Source organism: Anser cygnoides, chromosome 2 (genome assembly GCF_040182565.1).
Source record: "Anser cygnoides isolate HZ-2024a breed goose chromosome 2, Taihu_goose_T2T_genome, whole genome shotgun sequence".
Lineage (NCBI taxonomy): Eukaryota > Metazoa > Chordata > Aves > Anseriformes > Anatidae > Anser > Anser cygnoides.
The window spans coordinates 55,361,541-55,378,070 of NC_089874.1; the positions used below are offsets into that span (position 1 = coordinate 55,361,541).

The 16,530-nt window shown below is 35.0% G+C and overlaps 1 protein-coding gene across 13 annotated transcripts in view; it reads left to right on the top strand.

Annotated features, from left to right (window-relative positions):
• TNS3 (tensin 3) overlaps positions 1 to 16,530 on the top strand; it is a 258,576-nt gene that overhangs the window by 133,572 nt on the left and 108,474 nt on the right. For 12 of the 13 annotated variants that reach the window (XM_066992134.1, XM_066992135.1, XM_066992142.1 and 9 more), the window contains 8 exons: positions 249 to 420; positions 5,056 to 5,106; positions 6,348 to 6,470; positions 8,646 to 8,710; positions 12,001 to 12,084; positions 14,729 to 14,841; positions 15,977 to 16,037; positions 16,163 to 16,238. In XM_066992134.1, coding sequence (XP_066848235.1) covers positions 249 to 420; positions 5,056 to 5,106; positions 6,348 to 6,470; positions 8,646 to 8,710; positions 12,001 to 12,084; positions 14,729 to 14,841; positions 15,977 to 16,037; positions 16,163 to 16,238 — 745 coding nt within the window. The remainder of the gene's footprint in view (positions 1 to 248; positions 421 to 5,055; positions 5,107 to 6,347; positions 6,471 to 8,645; positions 8,711 to 12,000; positions 12,085 to 14,728; positions 14,842 to 15,976; positions 16,038 to 16,162; positions 16,239 to 16,530) is intronic. The other variant, XM_066992132.1, reaches the window with a different exon arrangement.

Consider the following 16,530-nt stretch of genomic DNA (forward strand, 5'->3'; position numbering starts at 1 on the left):
CTTTTCTACACTATTGGTTGCAGAGATTTTTTCATTATAGTTTTCATGTGAAGAACTCTGATATTTGGCTAACCTCTATTTACATACTAAAATGAAGAATTTGAGCTTTATAGGTGTTTAATAAATTGTAATTTTAATGAAAACTTTGCAAACGTGAAATGCTGACTGAATCAGTCCAAGTTGCGATTTCTTCTCATTAATATACTTCGCTGCTTTGTTCTGAACTGCCACGCCTAATTTCTTCACAGAAGTGCAGACTTCGATCACATTATGGAGGAGGGCTATGAACTTGACCTCACTTACATCACGGAACGGATCATTGCTGTATCTTTCCCTGCTAGCTGTTCTGAGGAAACTTATCTCCACAATCTACAGGATGTAACACGAATGCTCAAATCCAAACATGGTGATAATTACTTGGTATGTATATCTGTCTTATGTGCTGCATCTTCTTCTGTCCTGCAGGAAGACCACTTGTAGGTTTATATGTACCATTGTATACTAAAAGTCATTCATCTAAAAACTCTTTCGTACACCTTTACAGCTTTATAAGCAAGAGCAAAATTTTCAGTAATGTTATAAGCTGTTAGATAAGGATAAGGATATTAAAAATACCTTTCTCTGTTGGCAGTGCAGTCTCTATTTTGATAGTAGATAGTCAAATGCTACAGAACAATTGCACAGACTGTTTTAATTGTCCAAAATATACTATTAAGAGATCTACATGCTGCAGTGTAGAATGTGTTTTTCTTTCCTAGCCATCTGTTAAATCAAGGTCCTCAGCTTGGGTATCTAATGGTCTCTCACCATCATGCCTGGGCTGTCTCTGGTGTATGTAATAGGGTTACAGTTTGTCTGTTTGGTCCAACTCTTTCTCATTAACTTGATTTAGATGCATTTTTCCTGCTATTTAGTTTTCTGTAGGAAATTAGATTGTGAGCAAATCTCAAATGAGCTCTATGTGCAGAATATTTTTTAAATGATGATCCAAACTGTTAGTTTTGTTCTGTTTTCTCCCTAGTACATCTGTAACCTATGACATATATTGTCTCAGCTTGTTCTGTGAATGTGAATTTAAAACAGGGGCAGTATTTTATTTAAGTTTTTTTCTTCTATTTTTAGTCAGCATGTTTAAACTATTAGAATTAAATTTCTACAGCTTCAGGAGCATAAACTTTACTCACTGCATAAATTGGTTTACAGAGTGACTCCACCTAACAATTTAAATATACAATCGTTTGCTCACAAACAGAGGTGTCATAGATGTATTGTGGACTATCTGTTGTCCTCAAGACATACCTGTAATACTTACAATTTTGTCTGATGTTCTCAGAACGTCACCTTATTGCCCTTCCTTCCATTCCACATAGTGCTGGTAGCTTGTAAGGTACAATATACTAACAGTGTGAGGGTGACCTGGATGCAAAGCTTTATGGTTTCCAATTCACCTGTTGTGAGTGACCTTTCCCATGTGACAGCAATATTTTTGGTATGTGGGAAATAATCTTGTAGTTTCATTAGAGTTAAATCTCATTAAATAACTTTTTGTATTACAAAAATCTGCTGTGTGTATGGTAAGTGAGAGAGATTAGGTTGAGGAGATGTCCTCTCTTTAAGTGGGATTGCAGTCAGTTTCTGTTGCAACGTTTTGATCGGAATTTAATTATTTATTTAAAAAGTCTGTACCCAGTACTTTGGAAATCTGCTGACATGGTCAAAAGAAAATTTGATTCCCTCTGTTCAAGAATGTTTCTGCAAATTTTCAAAATAACCTGGCAAATCATAGCCAGGTTATAGAGCCAGAGATCTCATTTTTAAACTTTATCTGTTGTTTCTCATGTTTCAAAGATCCCTTAAGTCTGCTTGAGAGACATATGTATAGCAGCAAAAAGCAAACAAACAAACTGAAAAAAAGAAACATTAAAAAAAAATAAAAACAAAGAAAAACAAACACCTGAAAGTAAGCAATTCTACTGAAGCTGATGAGAACAGTTTTCTTCTTTCACTTGGTCAGGGCCTGAGCTAGCAGAAATTATACTATAAATCAACATCTGTTGTTTCTGATCTAGCTGTTCTCTTTCTGGATTTCTGTATGTGGTAGATTGTTGCTGCTACAGTCAATAATGAGAACAGAGAAGGGGGAATGAAACACCCAAAGAACTGTGTTTGTTTGAAAAAACAGCCATTTCATAGAAAGAGATTTAGTGGATAGAATAAAGCATCCTTTTATTCCCCAGTAAAATGATCTCTTGGTTGCAAAGGAAGGCATGTTTTCTTGCAAGATTCAAAGGCTTGGCTACAAATGAATGCTGTTTTTCACCAGTACTTTCAAAATATAATTAGTGCAAACATAAACAGTTTAAATGGCACAATCGTTTTGTCAACTGAAAAACTCAGTTTGCAAAAATAAATTTATCATGTTTCTGTTTTAATCAACTTTACCAGTAATATATTTGTCATGCTATTTTAACAAAAAAGTTTGCCATGCATTGCGCTTGTAGGAAAGGAGTAGTGCTCAATTGTTCAGATAGTTTTAGCTTTTAGAAAAAAAGAAACAAAAAAAAAACAAAAAAAGTTATCAGCTTGTCTTTTTATCAGTTTGTCACTTAAGAATTTTTATTTCAGTTCTTATTAGTTCTGATTATCAAAGCAGTTTTCCTGATGTTAATTTATAGCAGTGATAAATGAACAAGTTACCTTATGTCTCTTGCTGTATTCCCGTGTTCCAGTGGTATTTTTGTATCTACAGTGACTGAAAGGTAACAGAGTTCTTTGAGGAGTAAACTACTGTAAATCAATTCACTCTAGTTAGATGTGTGTACACAGAAGCATACAGAGCAGTTGATGAACAGTGACTCATTTATGTCAAAGACATTAAGAATGAGATGGTAAATACTATTGTCTAAATTCATGTTCAGTTCTTCTATAAAAGCAAAATAAACCCCAAACCCACTGTGAAGATTTGTAAAAAAAAAAAAAAAAAAATCAGTGATTACCCTGCAGCTTTAGCATATGTTAGCATTTGTTACTGGTTAGACCAATATAAATGCTATGCATTTTCTTGGTCCTGCTTATGTAAATGATAAGATAACACTTACGTGCTGCTGTTGTTTTCCTAGTTGGAACTATTTGGTAATTTTAGCTCATGTCATGTTTTGGCCACATTCCTCTTTGCCCTGCATTATACTCCATATGAGGCCTCTGCTGACTTCAACATGTAAGTTCAGTCCCAGTTGGTGGAACAGTTTTGCCTGCTTGCTCTCCCAGTCTCTTCTCCTTAATGGAATGGGCTGCAGACTAGCGAATTGTTTCTTGGTCAGTACTTAATGTTGTTTTGACCACAGTACACCTTTCATGTTTCAAAATTGCAGCCGCATGCTGTTTGATTCTTTTTATTTTCCATTCTGAGGTTTTGTATTTGTGGTCATCTGATAAAAGAGCAGACCAAGCGTATGACCCTTCAGTATCTTTGTAAAAGTCTTCATATTTTTTCGTGCTAAAAGGCCTCCATATTTTTATTCTTTTGCCGAGCATTCAGTGGAGTGAGAGAATTAATATTACCTTACTAGTACAAGTTTCTTCACAGTTCAGGATTAAATCATATAGGGGTGAAGAGTGTTTCCTCTCTGCTGTGTATAAGAGGAAAAGGCTCCTTTTTCCCCAGTTGCTTAATATTACTTCATTTTTTATTCATTAGATGAGGTCTTAAAATGTGGGGAAAAATCATTTAAGTGTCACAGAATGCTCATCTTTCCTGTACAAAATCTATGTACCTATACCTTGATTATACTAAAAAGGGGCTAAAAAGAATGAAATTAATCTTCCACTTACATCTAGTTGCAGAATATGCTTCTCTTGAAAGCCTTTAGTGAACACTTCTTTTGTTTCATATGAAATGTTGGTTCCATGTCTTCTGGTCTCCATTCTGAGATGACAACTACTATAGCATTTCAGTTTGATCTCTACTGTATAGGTTGACAGGAACTTGGCTACGTCCCAGGATTTGAGTTTGGCACCTGATACTGTGGTGACATATCCATCATGAAAAAATGCGTATGATAACACACAAGAATTGCGAACTCTTCTTAAATATGAATACAAGATAGAGGGATAAAGAAAAGTTCTCACACAACAGCACTTGTATATATGTATATATACATATATATAATACAGTTGGTATTTCTGGAAGGATAACTGTAGTCTTAATTTCAAATGTTGATACGTCTTCCTGATCCAAAATAGTATGGACAATGCATATATGAATTTTTGACTGCTGTTTAGCTCTGTAGCAGTAATCTGTTTAAAATTCAGACAGATTATTGGAATAAAGACTGTGTTCCTAATATGGATGTTTTAAGCTTTCTTTTTTTTAGAGTTCGAGGTCAATTGAAGTGATGAATGACCTTTATGGTCAATATCATGTGTGACTCCATAACCTTATGCAGCTTAAAATATAAGCAGTTTTCTTAGATACCATGTTAGTTGTGGGGTTTTTTCTTTCTCTGGATGTAATTCTTGTTCAAAACCTGTAATTTTTCCTAAAGATGGTATAATGTGCTTCCACTTTGTCCATGAAGAGCAGGCACCAGCTTCAAAGTGATTTAGTGTAGCCTACTCAGTTCGTAGCTTGTTTGCTGAGACTGCTCATGCCAAGCACTCAGATTCAAATATGTAATACATAACCACCCTCCTGGACTTTTCTTTTCGAATTCTTCTGCTGTACAGTAAATCTGCATAGTGTCCAGATCTCTCAGTATACTCCTGACTAAAATAAAGCCATGTGAAATAAATAGAATGTAAACAGTTTTACTGTCCTTTTTTGAAGTGTGCATTTAGTTTCATCATATAATAACTGAGTTTACTATCGGGATTGCCTAAATTACATTTGCTAATGTTAGCTGGATTTAAATGTTAATTTAATTCAGTAAAATAGTAGGCAAATGTGAAGTCCTACCACCTCCATTTCTACTAATAATCATCTGTTTAAAATACAGTGACTTACTACATAAATGGTGAAGTCTTGATTGTTGATATATTTTCTTTCTTTCTGAACAGGTGCTAAATCTTTCCGAAAAGAGATATGACCTTACCAAGCTTAACGCAAAGGTATTGGCTCACTTCCATAACATGCCTCTTTTTCTATAGCGTTAAATAGAACTTAATTGGCATGATAAGCCTTGAAGCTATACAAGCCTTGATACAGAATAAGATACCTTTTGGAAGATCATAAAAACCCCATATGCCTCCCTTCTGTATTTTTATTTTTCCCCAAGTTCTGTTTTGTGCCTGTTATGTCTGTGCTTTACAAAGCTGTTTCTGTTGTTTTCTTAGACTTTACACACAGTAGCCTGTTGTGGCTACTGGAAAATTCCTATTGAGTGAAGTAAATTTTGCTCCAAGCATGCTTTTCTTTTTGCACTCATGGGATACTAGGGGTTTTATATTGTAACATGAAGTGTAATGGCTGAAGCTAGTGAACTCAATTCAAATATGAGCTTTCCTTTTGTGTTGTCTTTTCATAGTTGCTTTGTAAATTAGAGACATAAGGAAAGGACCTGTAAATGCCTTTTGTTTTTCCTCATACCCTTTCCCTTCTAACTGTTGTATTTATTGTATAAAATGAAATGCAGTTGTTCTTCAGCAGCTATTATAAGGTCTGAGTAGCACAGATGTACATTCATAGTAGTAGATTTACATATGCTGCCAGAGAAGAATACTAAAAAGACTCTTAATTTTGACCTAGTGAGTACATTATTGATCATGAAGGATTTAAGTTGTTCATGGTTACTGCTTTTGTTAGTGTTCAATATTGTTACTGTTAAATACGTATATAATAGTTTGAGTAAACAGTATTATACAGTGACTAAAGTTAAATAGAAAATATGAACGAATCAATTCTGTTGTACACAAAGAAAAGAAATTGCAAACTAAATAAAAACAATCACAAAGTATTTGCTCAGGTCAGTCAACATTGTTTGTTCTAATTTTGACATTATAAGTATTTTACTATTATAAAATACCTGAATTTCTAATTGAAAATTCTTTTAAGATCTTCAGAAATGTTGTGATGTATCAGTGGTTGGTGGGTTTGGGGGTTTGGGGGAGAGGGTTTTTATTTTTTTTCTTTTTACAAAATGCTAGTTTTTTTTTTTTTTTTTAAAGAAAAAGGTAGCCACTACTTCCCCTTAAGAAACCCGTAAACATGTATTTACATCATGGCATTCGAATGTAATGTGAAATGATTCCCAAGGGCTGGAAAAAGAGAGGAGACTCCTAACCATCAGAAGCTAGAATTTTAATACGGAGTGTTATGGTAAAGGTGACTCTTGTTATTTGTTTAACTGCAGATTATGGATGTGGGGTGGCCTGATCTCCATGCACCACCTCTTGATAAAGTGTGCACCATCTGTAAGGCTATGGAGTCATGGCTGAACAGTGATCCTCAGCATGTGGTGGTGATCCATTGCAAGGTAGGTGAGCTTTGTGTGTACTCACCGGCTATCAGCTTGAAATCATTCTCAAAAAGGTTGTCCTTACTCATTAAAAAAAAGTTTGCTCTCTTTTCAGTGTTGCAAACAGTGTGCCAAATCTTCAGTTGATTTAAGTAGGCCTTATTCTACTGACCCTGCATGCTTGTTATCTCCCTTTTTATAACTAATGTTCTAGCTTCTACCCTGAGTATAGCAAGCAATTACGTTAGTTTGCTTTTTCAAACTCAGTAGTCAGTGCTACTTCTGTGAATTTACTTAGATTCTTGAGTTTTTCCAGCTCAATGGCAAACTCTTTAGAAGCGTTTCAAATTCTGTGACATTTATGGATTTTGTTGTTGGATAAGGCTAGGCAACATTTCACAGGCTTGACTTGTTAGTTGGGTCCACATTGCAGATCAGTAGAGGTTAAGTGTCCAGATGGCTTTCAGTATGCTAAAGTGGGTGTTCAGGCAATTACCGGCACAACATAATACCGTTTTCTGGACCACATTTTTTGTCTGTATTGGAAAACATGTCCGACTATGTTGAATATAGCACAGTGATTATACTGACTAATAGCTAATCATCCCTTTACAGAATAGTGTAGTTGTAGGAAATGAGGATATTAAGTACCTCCTGGACCAAGACAGGTTCTAACTGTCTGTGTAATTGCAGTGTCATACAGTAATGCTATTATTGTGCAGTGCTGCTTCTTCTCCCTGCTCACAATGAAGAGAAATAAAGAAAAGCCTTAATTAAAAACAAATAATATGAATTCAGAACTGAGTTGGCAGTTGTGCTGGTGATATAAGGCAAATCTGTCTCTGTATTGCTGGCAGATATTACTTTAAACAGAATGAAGGTGTTCTTCAGGTCATATGTATAGTCCCCAGTCCTCCATTTCTTGCAGGCAGAATGCCATGATTGTATGAAACACTACTGAATTCTTACTAGCTGCAGGACTGCAGCAAGAAGAATGGCCCATACATGGGACAAAAGAAAAGGAGGCAAAATATTATTATGTATTTTATTTGCAAATTGGTATTGTATAGTTGATTAATACATCCTGGTAATAACTTAAACGTTTCCAAACACAAAATAGGTGTAGCTATCCTGTGTCAGCTGAAAGTGTCAGCTGAGCGTCTGAGAATGTTATGAAATCAGAGAGAATTACCACTTGGTAAATTGTACTGAATTTAAGTCATGTAAACTATTTAATAAGATCCATAAAATTTTTTAAATACTCCATAGAAAAACAAGCAGCAGTTGTAAGTCTGAGATGCTGTGGGGTCAAGGAGGTAAAAATGACAAAACCTGTCAGAGATCATATGCTTTCCAAAATATGTATTTTATAGCATTTCATAACAGAAGTTGCAACATTGTCTAGACTTGTCTTAAATGATCGCTGGAAAGAATAATATAAAATAATTGATAGAACGCTTTACTACTGTTCTTTTTTTTTTTTAATTTATTGTCTTGTTTTGGTATGAAAAGATAATGAGCATTTAAAATGTATGTTTAAGAAATAATTAAAAGTTTAAATCTATTAAACTTACTGAATCTAACATTAAAAAAATACTAAGAAATCTTAGTATTATGGCTAGGCATATATAGGAGTTAATGTGTTCACCTGAGGACCCAGCTCTTGGATATGAACGAAGAGCTAGGAAGTTATTAGCTAAGTGATACTTTCAAACACAGGCTAGGAATTCAGGTTCCCATGTTAAAGTTTCAATATGATACAGGTAAGTCTTCATCCTTCTAAACTGATTTCCACTGCGTGCAAGAGCTTCTGAGCACAGAGGACAAAGATTAATGCAAATAACATGATGGGAAAAATTCATCACTGCAGCATAGCTAGATACAGGCTTTGCTCTGTGTGATGTTGGCATCCATTTGTGCAAGCTTTCCTCTCCATCACGTAAGACTTGACAGATGTATATAAAAATCATGCTTAGCATTTTTCATGTCACTTGTAAACCACCTTGCAATAGAGAGATATAAGCTTATGTCCATGAATACTACCATTCAAACGACACAGGAGATGCATGAGCAAAGGGAGTCTCTGAATCCCCTGTCTTAAAGTTCTTGTTTAGCATGGGTCTTAAGCAGAACAATGTTCAATGATAAGCAGCATAGATTAAATAAGTTATCATTCCGTTTTTCCCAATACAGGGAGGAAAAGGAAGGATAGGCGTAGTCATATCATCATATATGCACTTCACCAATGTTTCTGCAAGGTAAGCTATGAATAATGGAAATAAATGAATGCATATTGCGCATTTTTTACAATTAGGAAAACATCAGAAGAAGATGTCTTGTAATTGTAGAGCTGATCAATTCCCTCCTTAAGGTTTGCTAGCCGGGCTTCTCAGGAATCTTGGAGCATGTCTTAAAGCAGCAGTTTTCTTGTGGTTCTGTTTTCAGCAGGAGGTTGGACTAAGTGAAGATCCAAGGTCTGTTCTAATCAGGGATTCTATGATTCTGTGTAAAAGTTATCTAAAGGGTCTTTCAAGATGAATGAAGAAATGTTTGAAACCATTTTTATATAGTGATGCAATCTTTAATTTATTAAACACATCCATTTGCCACATCCGTGAAGTTGTTTCTCTTGAATCAATGAGAAACTATTCCTAAAGTACATATGGAAAATAGTTATTAGAATCCAGAACAAATATTTTAATAGGGAATTCCCAGACATCAATCAAAGTGCAGAAAGCAGTTTATGACTTAATCTGAATCGTATTTTGCAGGAGCAGGTCTTCAGTCAGTTTAAACAATAGGTGTCTGATTGCTCTGTTTCAGTTGTTTCTTAGAGAGTGCTCAAATTATGAACTGACAATTAACAATATATGTCAATAAAGATGAAAATTGATAAATGCTGTCAAATGGATGAAATGTATCTTATTTTTAAATCAAATTGTTTTCCAGTATGAGATGGTACCTGCCTATAAATACATTTTACTAATGTCATAACAGAAAAACATCTGGATGTGACATTGTAGAGCTTAGTGGTGAAAGGTGTCTTCTTTTACAAAACAAATTCAGAACTCCTCCAGTTAGGTTTTAGGAGAGGAGTGAGTTTGGAAGCCATCCTTTAAATTTCTCTATATCTGACAGCTCCTATTCAAAGCCTAGCTTTTCTGTATAACAGTGAGGTTGTGAGGGCTGGGGGAATTTCCCGGCTAGGATTTATATATCCCTAGCATTATCAAGACTCTTCAAAATCGAAGCAAAACACAGCAAAAGAATAGAAGCAGGAATTATTTTAGATGCTACTGTTGAGTGTGCTGGCTGCTGTGTCAGAAACAGTACTCAGAGAGAAGACTTCACGGATCCCTCACACTAAATAAAGTTACCTATTGCTTGTGTGCACATACAAAAAAAAAAAAAATCTAGGCTTACTGAAAAATGCTTTATGTTGCAAAACTGTTTGGATTATGTGTTACAGATATCTGATGTTCTCATTTAGGAAGGACTAATGTACAGTCAAACTTAACTTGGGCAAACAGAACTCTGTCAGATAAAAAGCGTCACATTTCTGTGTTTTTCTTACATTCATAGGGTTAAAATAGTATTGGTGATGTATGATATATATTGGTATGTGCTCATTTGTGATATTTAGTGTCTTAGAATCATAGAATCATCTAGGTTGGAAATGACCTTCAAGATCATCAAGTCCAACCATCAGCCTGACCCACCAAGTCCCATCACTAAACCGTGTCCCTCAGTGCCAGGTCCACACATATATCAAATACCTCCAGAGGTGGGGATTTTATCGCTTCCCTGCGCAGCCCATTCAAATGCTTCACACCCTAACCATCAAGAAATTGCTTCTAAAGTCCAATCTAAATCACCCCTGGTGCAACTTCAAATGGTTTCCTTGCTTCATATGAGAAAAGAGACTGACATCCATCCTTGCTGAAACCTCCTTTCAGGTAGCTGTAGGGAGTGATGAGGTCTCCCCTCAACCTCCTTTTCTCCAGACTAAACGACTCCAGTTCCCTCAGCTGCTCCTATTTTTTCACATGATGATCTTGTCATATCTTACAACATACAACTGTTATAAAATGGGTTTACCCATTTTGACATAAACATTGAAGTCCAATCATCAGCTCTATGACACTTATTTTCATAGTTTTTTTCAAAAGTGTTCTGTATCCATCCTAATATTTGTCTACTGGTTCATTAAACTTGACTTTAATATACAGATCTTTTACATAGTAGTTACAATTAAATTTAACTTACAATTTGGAAATATATATATTTAATGAAAATCATTTGTTCTGAGGCAAACTGCACTCCATTTGTCAACACTATAGACAACTACCACCCTGTTCACTTTCCCAGATCATCCTTCCCCCTAGTCTTTTCCAGACTCAACTAAATTAATGATTTAGTGAGAGTTATGACTCTATCCGTATTATTTTATTTTTTCATTTCCTATCATTAAGGGATGTTTAATACTGAGGCTGTGAGAACTCAAATATCACAGGTTTTATTTTTAAATCATAGCTCTAGAATCAACACTATCTCTAGTCTTTCCGCTTTTATTCTAATACTAAATATACAACATAAACATCATAACACTATACCCTATTCTAGCAGACTTCATGCTGCATGTACAATGTTACCATCATTATTGGCATTGTAATATCATCCTTTGGAGATGAGAGGTTCTGACATTTTCTGGGCCTGTGTCTGGAGGAATATGTACCTCTTTCAGAGGGGTAGCATAGGGCCAACAGTGTGTTTTTGTGCGTCATTTTGCCTTCCTTCACACAGTTGCAGAAGACATGCATAAGAACCATTTCTATTCTGGCTAGAGAATGGAAGAAAGTTTATTTTTTAAAATGTATTTCCTAAAGTGTATGCTTGAAGAGTTTGTAGTTAACTGATGCAGATCATTTCTTCTCTAAAGACTGATACTTTTATTTAAAACATTTGCTCAATTAGTGGCTTCGGGTAGAAGAAACAAAGACTGAATGAATTGTTTGACTGCTTAAATGATGCTCTAGCCCAGCATCCATGGCACCTCATGTACTGAACTATAGTCAGAGCTAGATAATGGTTTTCACCTCCGTAGTGTTGCTGTAGATTTTTAAAAGAGGGAATAAATGTGTATTTTTCAGAGAGAACTCACCTGTTTAACATTGAAGAAATTGTGGCAAGTATCCGTTTTGCAACCTGAGCTGCTTGGCTTTGGTAATTCTATTGCATTACAATGTGCTGGAAATATGCAATTCAGCTAATTGAATAAGGGAGAGGGTGCTTTGCCTCACGAAGAAAAATGCCTTAAGGTGTGGAATAAGAAGGTGTCAGCAGAAAAAAAAAAAAAAAAGAAAAAAAGACATTCTTGTCTGACCTGTAAGTGCTAGGGTTTCTAGTTAGGTGGTACTTTATTTTCTTTTTCTTTCATTTTCTTCTTTTTTACTCCAACTATGTTGGCGTATTTCAAGCAGTAACCTGATGAATTTCCAAGATAACCCCAAACTGGAATAACAGTGTGTCTCTGTGTCTCTTTTGTCAGTGCTGATCAAGCTCTAGACAGATTTGCTATGAAGAAATTCTTTGATGATAAAGTTTCAGCTTTAATGCAGCCATCCCAAAAAAGGTATTTATTTCTAATTCATACCAATAAGAAATGTCATTGTTATTTTCTGCCCCCATACCTTACTCCCTCACATGCTGTGTAAAGGCTATTTCCACAAGATCCTCCAGTGACTTCTGAACTGTCAGCACTTTATCTTATGTTAATCTTCCTTGACTGATTCAATAATTACTGTTCACTTTTGGTTTTAATCAGCCCGTACACAGTTGTTTTTAGAAGGATAAGGTTTTGCTAGTAATCAGACGACAAAAAATAACAAACAAAAGGCACTTGGTTCTGTTCATCTCTAAATAAGAAAAGCTTTCACATTGCCTCTTGAACCCATGTGGTGACCTGCACAGTCCTTTTTCACTTGAAAAATCATAACACAGTATGCCATTAGACATCAAATAAACTTTTCATAAACAGAAATTTACTGGCTTCATTCTTTTCCAATTTTAGGCCTGCATATATGTCTTGTATTTTAATAATAAGGATTTGAGAGTGGTTCCTTACGAGATACAGAGGTGTGGACTGTAGGAGCAAAAGGAAATAGATGTTCTTAATTTTTTCCCATCAAGAGGCTTTGTGCATTAATTTTATCTTATGTTATGTTATGTTAAATTATTATGAGCACCCCTGCAGCAGTCACATTTCTGTGACAGCCAGGGCTACTCACAGCAGCATCTGTGTCTTGTGCCTTATGGCAGTTTTTAACAATCATGTTGGCAGAAAGCTTCAGTAGCTACTGACATAGGTGACCTATGTGCAAATTATAAAGTTAGAGATGAAATAGATATAAATGGTAGTATCTTGCTATCATACCCTCTTTGAGGAGGGATGCCTAATTCCTCTAGGGTGTCTCAGTTCACCTCCTGACTGATGGAATTAGCATCTTTGCCCAGCAGTATTGAAATTGAGCTTCCCTTACTGTCTTCGAAATACATGTGCATGCATGTACTTTGGAATGGCACTCCCTGTAAGAACAGAGGGGTTTCTCCAAAGCATTTGTCAAAACTGTTCTCCTATTGAACCTGGACTTTTCTACTTTTGTCCGATCCGGCAGTGGTAGTAAGGCTATTGCAGAGAAAGGTACGACTAGCTCTGCAATGTTCCTGGCTAATTTTATAATGACTTTTGACCTTATGTTGTTGACATGCTGGCCTGAATCACTCTTCTAATGTCCCTTTTCTTTGAAATTATTATTGGCTAATAAATTAGCAATGTCCTTGTTAAAATCCACTTGATGTATAACCAGGTATAATTTAGGTGAATATCAAAATGATAAAGTTTGAAAATACACCCATTATTTGTATTTTGAAAAATTTTCTTCACTAAATTTTGTCCTTAAAAAAAAATAAAAATAATCTGACCATTAAGTGTGTCACTCCTCTAAATACCACTTAGCTTCTCCCTAGCTGCTAGTCAGAAGCTCTAACAGTGGAAAGGAAACTAACCATGATATAGACTACAAATCCTATTTGGAATCCATTCTGACAATACTTAGAATGGGTACTTAGAATGGGATGAGCCATTGGAGGTATGTCTGAATAAGAAGTGCAGATACATAGCCTTCACATTTAAAATTTTGATATAAATCTTCAGGATAAATCTTTGAACACACTTCTTAAAGGTTAAATACCTGTAAGCATATCAAGTGCACTGCCTTAAGAAATGGGGTTCAAGAATTCAGATGAATTTTTGGTATCATTAAAAACAGGTAGTGGTAGAGAGAAAATGTTCAGATTGAGATGTCACTGGTAAGATGTTTTACCACTGGCTTTTTGTCCCATAGGTGTGACAATTTTAAATTTGTGCTTCAGTTGTAACCAAATATTTTCAGAAAGATGTAAGGAGGAACCCAAAAAGCAAAGTAATAGTCTTAATATTTCAAAAGAAAGTGAGCTTTGCTAGTTGTCTATAAAATGAAACCTATTCTAAACCACCACAACCCCCATTCTGGGGTAGTAAAGATGTCATGGCTGAGCAGGATATCATTAGTTGTGGTTGTTAACAGGAGCGTGGTTGTTACCTGGAGCATGCAGTAAGTGTTCAGTTATGGAGATTTTTGCTTATTTAAAGAGCTAAGAGGAATTTGTTTAACAAACACTACAGTATTCACTTGCATGTACATGCTTGTGAACTCATGATCAAAAAAGGTATTAAATAGCAGCAGTACAATGATTTTCATGTTGCTATGGTGCTGCACTTCTCAATATAAAGATGTTATTTGCCTACGTTAGCTTTTATGCTAAGATTTCTGATGAGAGCACTTGTTGCTTTTGTTTTAATGAAGTGTGCTTCACTATAAATGAAGTGGTGCTCATTTCATGCTGTTGTGCAAGCCAGTTCAGACCTACAGTTGCAAATAAAAATGTGTACTGAAATGATTGACATCACTATTGCTGCTAGTCCTTTTCTTACAGTGATACATATAACTAAAATGAAGACATCAACAGTAGCAGTGTAACAGCCATGTATTTATTAATTTGGCGAATTAAAGCATCCTTTCATGCTATTTTATGAAGATTATTCTTTTGGAGTTATGTGTAATATCACAATGCTATTCAGTACCCACGGACTAGAAATATTAGTGTAAAGACTGAATTTCCCCAATATGATTGCGTTTCTGATTTTACCTAATGCAGAAAAATTTTGTATTTTTTAGATACGTGCAATTTCTAAGTGGCCTTCTCTCTGGATCTGTGAAAATGAATACAACCCCGCTTTTCCTGCACTATGTTATTCTCCATGGTATCCCAAGTTTTGATGCTGGAGGAGGTAAATTACCTCTCTTTTCATATCCATGTGGAGGATTACAGCCTTTTTTCAGTCTGGACCTTTCTAAAAATCCTGCATAAAACTTAAAAGTAGAGTTTGCTATCAGTCCTTGATATCAGTCTAAAAATTCCTAGTAAGTGAATCAGGAGAAGAGAAATGTTCTAAGAATACAAAACGAAAAAAGGTGAAATAATTTTTTCCTCTATTAAATGAAAAGATGATGCCTAGTTTCTGAATAGTTGTGTTCTCAGTTCCTGCAGCAGAGCTGAGAACCTGATCGTTTCATAGTCAAGTTTCCTCCTTCTTTAGGAAACAAACGTGATCACAAATACAACTTCTTTAGAGAGGAAATCTCCTTTAGAGATTGGGTTTTCTGTAAAATAGTTATTTGGACATGGTGGGCTTCTGAGGTGACCTGCTATAATAAGTGGCTTTAAAGTTAAAATTTCAAACCAAGATACTGTGCTAGAGCTTTAACAGCATGGTAAAGGTAAAGCTCTTTATTTTCTTCAGCCAAGAGTTACATAGCACCTGTCTTATTAAATGTCATCAACATGAATTTATGATGCTCCATTTTAAATTTATGATGCTTCATGTCTTTTATATTTCTAAAATTTGTCTGTTTTCAATAAAGAAAGAATATTGTTAGTTGTAGTAAGAAATTTGAAGTACTTACTAGATTTGAAATAAAACTGTAGAATAAATATTTTAATTTTGAAAATGCTTTTTGTTTTGGGTTTTGTTTTTGTTTTGTCCATTTTCTTTCTTTCCTTATTCATTTTGCTTTCCTCCAGAAAAAGTGGGAAAGAAAGAAAGAAGACACTTCAAAAGAACAAAGTGTTCCTTCTAACTTTTCTCACCAGAATCCTTTAAAATCCCCTCCCCTATTCAGAGCTAGTCTGACCAGAAAAAGACCAGAATAAAATCAACTATTTCACAGAATATAATCACAGTTTTTCAAGGAAAAGACAGTTTTTTTTGGAAAGATGTTTCGACAATCAACATTGTGTCAGTTTGTGTGTCATTTTGCACAGTCTGGAATGGCTGGAATTTCAGCATGAAATTTCCTAGTTGTAAGACTGAGATAAAAGGAAAATAATTACAGAAATAGTCCTTTTTGTTGACTTTTTTTCAGCTTGTCGGCCTTTTCTGAAGTTATACCAAGCTATGCAACCACTGTATACATCTGGAATATAGTAAGTCTTCCGCATTTTCCTTTATGCTTGAATATGTTTTAATTCTTATAATTGCAGAATTACATAATCTTATTTTCTTGTTTGTTTCTTTAAACCATTTATTTTTTCTTTTCTCTCCTGTTAAGTAGCGTAGGGCCAGAAAATCAAAGCCGAATCTGCATTGCTATAGAGCCAGCCCAGCTTTTGAAGGGTGATATTATGGTAAGTTAATTGTATGGAATGAAAGTCTAGTATTATGCTGTTTAGATTGTAGTCTCTCTTCTGTTTTGCGTTCTTGTAATAAATAAAATAAATAAAAAGAGCAAATAGTTGTAGACATGCTGTAAAATAGGTTTCAGTTTATGTATTTATCATCCTTGATTTTCATGTGAAAGAAAGATCCTATAAAGCTCAGACTAGAATGTTTTAAGGAGCCAAAACAATTACTCTTAGCATTTCCGTTTTGTAGCATTACCAAGTGCAGTAATATATATTGTGCTATCTTCTTTATGAA